The sequence below is a fragment of the Dendronephthya gigantea genome, unplaced genomic scaffold (assembly GCF_004324835.1).
Source record: "Dendronephthya gigantea isolate DGI-Jeju-01 unplaced genomic scaffold, DenGig_1.0 000731F, whole genome shotgun sequence".
Lineage (NCBI taxonomy): Eukaryota > Metazoa > Cnidaria > Anthozoa > Malacalcyonacea > Nephtheidae > Dendronephthya > Dendronephthya gigantea.
In genome coordinates this window covers 19,280-25,500 of record NW_021163741.1, presented here as the reverse complement: position 1 = coordinate 25,500, position 6,221 = coordinate 19,280, and the positions used below count along the sequence as shown (strand labels likewise).

The 6,221-nt window shown below is 39.3% G+C and overlaps 1 protein-coding gene and 1 long non-coding RNA gene across 2 annotated transcripts; one reads left to right on the top strand and one right to left on the bottom strand.

Annotated features, from left to right (window-relative positions):
• Positions 1-375: 375 nt before the first annotated feature.
• On the bottom strand, positions 376-2,990 carry LOC114544329 (transmembrane protein 94-like; the record flags this gene model as incomplete). The annotated part of the gene is made up of 8 exons (XM_028562999.1): positions 2,801-2,990; positions 2,645-2,698; positions 2,096-2,325; positions 1,694-1,830; positions 1,202-1,389; positions 992-1,061; positions 569-665; positions 376-480 (listed from the first exon to the last, which is right to left on the bottom strand). Coding segments are annotated over exons 1-8 (950 nt in total), but the record flags the coding sequence as incomplete, so codon positions are not given.
• Positions 2,991-4,404: 1,414 nt separating this feature from the next.
• LOC114544333 lies at positions 4,405-5,787 on the top strand. Its single transcript, XR_003690388.1, has 3 exons — positions 4,405-4,494; positions 4,745-4,850; positions 5,544-5,787. It is a non-coding gene; the product is annotated as an uncharacterized LOC114544333 (long non-coding RNA).
• The last annotated feature ends 434 nt before the right edge of the window (positions 5,788-6,221 follow it).

The following is a 6,221-nucleotide window of genomic DNA, read 5'->3' as shown; positions in this document are numbered from 1 at the left end:
GTTCTAAACTGCTCTTCCTAGAGGGCCAGTAAGGATCATCTCTTATTGATCCAGTGTTACTACAGGAGGAAACCTAAACTAAACTAACTTTATTTATGCTGGATAGCTCTATCAGTTCTATATTGTTCTTCCTAGATTAAATAAAAATCACATTTAATTTCCATACTTGTAGTATAAAGATCATCTCCGACCACGAACCAAAATCATCCCGCGACAAAAGGAACCTTATGAGATTGATAAGAAAAGATAAACCCTGAAATGAAAAAAGAGGAATAAATGCAGAGAATAGCTCCAAAGGCACACGTCAAAGTCTTACAATCGGATCGGCCAATGCCATCCATGCAGCACAATTCATACTCTTATTTTGAAACGCACCAAAAAACCGGGATCACTCGAAATTGCAGAACTTGTTTTATAACGTAACATCGTTCATTATCCAGCAGACTTGTTGGCCTTCTTTGAGAACTGTAGAATGTGGTTCTAATATGAAAAAGATGAACCAAAGTTCAACTAACCTCAAGTAGGAATATAAATTCAAGTACAACTAAGATTAAATTTCAACACGAACCTCAATTTTCCCTCAAGCGGGGCTTCCACAACCGTAAATTTTTGCCGCGGACATGGTTGACAGGAAAACAGTCTTTCGTTTTCTAAATGCTCTGCAGCTGAAGAAAAAGATCAGTGTCATACCACTTTCATCCTATAATATCCCACACTACCATGCAACATCCCTATCTATCCTATCATATCCCATTCTAACATACAATATCCCATACTATCCCACAATATACCACTGAATATATCCTATGATAACCCAACACCACATTTCAACCTAAAACATCCCATCATATTCTTCCATGCCCTATCTTATCATATAACCTCTTATTCTACCCTTCACCATCCTAAATCATCCAATAAATTTAATTCTTTCAATCATCTTTCTTTCCGAAATGAAAAATTGACTGGATTGATGGTAGCAACGATGGCTTACCTTGCTGTTCTTCATTCTCAGGACGATATATTTCTCCTGCATCGAAAATTCTCTCACCATTTGGAGATTTCTAATTGATGCATAAAATAGAGACAGATTAGTCCCTGTTGTTTGTGATTTAGGTGTGTGAAGATTCTGTAAGCCCTCCCCTGCCCCATTAGGTACAATCCAGGCGTTCCCCACCCAAGTCTTGTCACACATTACACTCACCAGTTGTACTTTAGCAGGACATTTCTGCCCAGGGCCCAACACAATCACATCTCCCTCGACCAGCAGGTTTGCAGGCACATTGACAAGCCTGTTCTTACGGTAGGTCCAAACTAATGAGAGGGAATCTGTACTGGGCGTGGCAAGATGTGGATAGGAAGCGTCAGACCAAGGACAGGACAATCTATATGCTGCCCATGTGAATAACAACAGGATATTTTATGTATCTTATTATACCATCAATGGTCTTTCAGATAGCGGCCCGGGAAAATAAAGTGAAAATTCGCCCTAAGGCTCAAAGGTACAATTGAGACAGTGCCTACCCTTCCAACTTGATTTTCACCCTGGGCTCCTAAATTTCTTTCTCAGGCTATGATATCAACCAGTATGTACCATCTACTAAGACGAATCCTATGAAGCATCGCTCATGTCTTATTCTCACTTTGGCACACCCCACTAAAGCCTTCTCAAAACTGTTCTGTACATCTCACTTACCCTGGCATTGTGTCAAGAACTTGGCAATCTTTTTTGATAGTTCTGTCTTCCTCAGCCTCTCTTCCCTCACGCCAAGAACAATATTCAGAGCAGTTATGGCCACAATTATAGATAGCTCCACCATTGGCAAAGCCTTCCTAGTGTGTGGTTGAATGAAAACTCAGTGCAACACCACATGACATGGCCAGAGAATGGTACCATTCATTAGAGCTGTCTCATAACAATATCAAGCTCAGTAACAATATCAAAGGCTGATGATGGCTCCAAAACTTACAAGCCAATCAAACTTTATGTAACATCTGACTTTTCGCACATGACATCATTGAGAAAGGTCAAATGAGCAACATAAAAAAATGGTTTAATGTTTACTGATAGTGATGAACATTTGTATTCATTCTTTACCTGCTCTCCTGGAAGGCATAGCCTAGAATTATGAGAAATATTTGAAGCAGAACCAGACCCAAAGATATAAAATTGAAAGTTGCGCTAGTGTTTGCCAACATTCTAACAAAATCACGCCATGGTCCGATGTTATTGGCCTGGTTGAACACCGTCAGTTCATGACGGATGATCCCGCAGAAACGTCTGTATGCCTCGTCACAGGACAGACCAACAATCGTTTCATCTCCCTCCTAGGAAAAACAACTGTGGGTGCTGGTCTGGGATGAATATATGAATATTGACCCCAATTAAAACGTTACTGCAAAATGTTGCAAAACTAACACCGTAATCAGCCAAATCTCACATGCAGCTATGCAATGATCTTTGCACAATGCAGAAACCTTGGCACAAAACTAAACGAACAGCTTAGGGCCAGAGGATAACTTTGCATAAGACCTTAGAAAATGCACACTCTGTATTGCAGCTAAATGCAAGGACAGCGAGCGAGATAGTCTAAAAATATGTAATAATGGTACAATAACACACAATCTTAAAGTTATCTTTGCATACCTCGTTCCTGAGTTTCTGAACATTTTCCAGTTCAATTCCTTCATCTTCCCCAAACTAGTCAAGACATAAAAAACAAAGAGACATTAGAAAAGTAACATAATTTTAACAAAAGGAACATATTAAAGTGCAACAGTAGTGTACCGTAACAACACTCACATCGCCCGTGCCATTTTCAGAATCACCTAGGCTACCAAAGAGAGGACGCTTTTGCGATTTCGTAGCCATTTACCTCGTGTATGGCTAGGATAAGCTACACTATAACCATTTCTCCAAACATTTCCTAAACTTTTTTATTGTTGATCATTTACTGCACCATTTTTTTTTTGCATTGGCGGCCATATTAAATTTCCAGGAACACTGAGCTATATAAAGCTGAAATGCATTTGATGTAACTGGAATATTAGCAATGCCGGAAAACGGTACAATAAGCCGTTTTCAGGCGGACTCGACCATGGTCGAAAAACCGTATTCCGGCCGACTCGACCATGGTCGAATAGGCCGTTTTCCGGCGGACTCGACCATGATCGTATTTGCCATTTACCGGCGAAATCGACCATGGTCGTATTCGTCATTTTCCGGCGAATATATGACCATGGTCGTATATTTGCCATTTTCCAGCGAATATATGACCATGGTCGTATATTTGCAATTTTCCGGCGAATATATGACCATGGTCGTATATTTGCCATTTTCCGGCGAATATATGACCATGGTCGTATTTGCCATTTTCCGGCGAATATGACCATGGTCGTATATTTGCAATTTTCCGGCGAATATATGACCATGGTCGTATATTTGCCATTTTCCAGCGAATATATGACCATGGTCGTATATTTGCAATTTTCCGGCGAATATATGACCATGGTCGTATATTTGCCATTTTCCGGCGAATATATGACCATGGTCGTATTTGCCATTTTCCGGCGAATATATGACCATGGTCGTATATTTGCCATTTTCCGGCGAATATATGACCATGGTCGTATTTGCCATTTTCCAGCGAATATATGACCATGGTCGTATATTTGCCATTTTCCGGCGAATATATGACCATGGTCGTATTTGCCATTTTCCGGCGAATATGACCATGGTCGTATTTGCCATTTTCCGGCGAATATTACCATGGTCGTATTTACCATTTTCCGGCGAATATGACCATGGTCGTATTTGCCATTTTCCGGCGAATATGACCATGGTCGAGTTAGTCGTTTTCCGGCGAATTCAGGTTACCTTTGGAGGGTTTTTCACCGGGCACTCCGGTTTCCCTCCTTTTCGTTTGGCTTTAAAAACAGTGTCCATGTCTGGGGCCATGATAATCATGTGATTGAGTTTTTGGCTTCTGGGTTCTATTCCCAGAACACTGTCGTAATTCGTAAAGCTAAAAGAATTTTAAGACTGACGTGGTTTTTTATTATTCACAATCAGCTATATACTTTGAATTCCCAAAGGCTTTAATTCGGTATTCCTGCGCTTTACACATAAATTTCAACGCCGTTTTACGCATTTTTGCGTTCAGCTTAGTGCTAGGCAACGTCCATTTTCAGGGGGGAGACTCTGGAGCACTTATAGTGCTATGATAATGATGCCATTCTTAGAGCGATTGAAAAGCAAGTGATCCGATGGATAACGCAACAATCCAGCTTTTGTACAACGGTCCCAGCAATATGATAATTTGTCCAATAGGATTAGTGATTCGTTGTCATGTGACAAGTACGAGGGCGAGGCATTTTCAAAATTTCGTACGTTGTATTTCGCTCTGGTTTGCCGTTTGAGAACAGAATTACTGTAAAAAGTTTAATAAATACATTAAATTTCGTTTTTTAAACTGGGTAGCCTGACAACGAAAAGAGGTATGTTTATTCTTGTGTTTTATTGTAAAGTACTCCACATTCATGGCCTAAAAGTGATTAAATTTCTGTGTTGAATTCGAGCTCGTGTTCGGCCATATTTTAGCTTCGCGCCTTCGCCCGTGTTGAAAAACTTGCGACGTTAATCTTCAGCAATATTTTTTGTTATTGGCAAGAAATGCTTGGATATGATATTCTGTGTGTGATTTAGGTTGAAATGCTTTACAATAGCTGTTAATTTCTGTCGTTTTAGGCTTATAGCGAGCAAAATATATCGCTTACCAAGGCTGTATTCAAGACTGAAAAAGTCAAGTGCATAGAAGGAGTTTTAAATTCATCACTACCTTGCTCAAAAAAAGGTAAAAGTTTCGTGCTTTATTATGTATTTACATTTCCTTTTCTCGTACTTCATTAGTAAAATATGAAATGGTTTTTTCTTCCTGTTATTTTTCGTAAAAGACATCGATAAATGTACCGCATGTAGTGACTAGTGAAGCGACGAAAGTGCTTCGCATTAAATAATTCTTACAAAAGAATTTCTGGCGAAAAAGACGCTAATGAATTGTAGAATTTTATTTCGTGGTTGTATATATTTGGTGTAAAGCCGAGAAAGAAATGATTGAGAGTAGTCTGATGCCCTGATTTTATTGATTAAACAATTTTGATTGAAAATACTTGAATTGAAAAAATGCATTTGAAATAAAACAAACATTTACATCACTTATTACACATTAGTTTGCATTTATGACCAACTAAAAATTGGCCAGCGCGCCAGGAACTAGCTGGCATGCAAAATCCAAAGCAAGTTATTATATTTCTCAAAATCTAATATAAAAAAATTATATAAAAATGATACAATATGCAGGCCTAAAAACTTAGCGTGCGGTATTCAACATGGCTGCCATAATTGCGTTCGACGAAGAAGAAGGCATTCTAATTGTATTCTAATCGCATTCTAACTGTGACTCGCGCGGTGTCCCGCGTGGTTCTGCATGCCATTCGATTTTAGACTATGACATATTTTTTAATAAATATACGTAATGTTCTGACAGATTACTGTTCAAATGTGCACAAGTTACAAGGCCAAAAACTGAAGCGGATCCTCATGATGAGCAACTGTGGGACATATCAACACAAATCACTCTTGGCAAATGTCGAAAGAAACAATGGAAAGATAAGTGCATTTACAATATTTCATGCAATATGGTTCATTCTATACCTTTCGTTTCTCTTTCCGGCAGCGTCAATTTTTTCGGTAGCGTCATTTTTTCGGTAGCGTCATTTTTTCGGCAGCGTTCATTTTTTCGGCAGCGTTCATTTTTTCGGCAGCGTCCATTTTTTCGGTAGCGTCCATTTTTTCGGTAGCGTCCATTTTTTCGGTAGCGTTCATTTTTTTGGTAGCGTTAATTTTTTCGGTAGCGTCAATTTTTCGGTAGCGTCCATTTTTTCGGTAGCGTCCATTTTTTCGGCAGCGTTCATTTCTCTACACTTAAGGTCCCCTGTTAACGGCGGAAGGTATGCTGAAATATGCCACTAGTACTTTCTTGTTTGTTAATATGGCTTTTCGTTTCGCTAAATTGCGGCAGCGTTCATTTCTCCAAACGTATAAGTCCCCTGTTAACGGCGGAAGGTATGCTGAAATATGCCACTAGTACTTTCTTGTTTGTTAATATGGCTTTTCGTTTCGCTAAATTGCGGCAGCGTTCATTTCTCCAAACGTATCAGTCCCC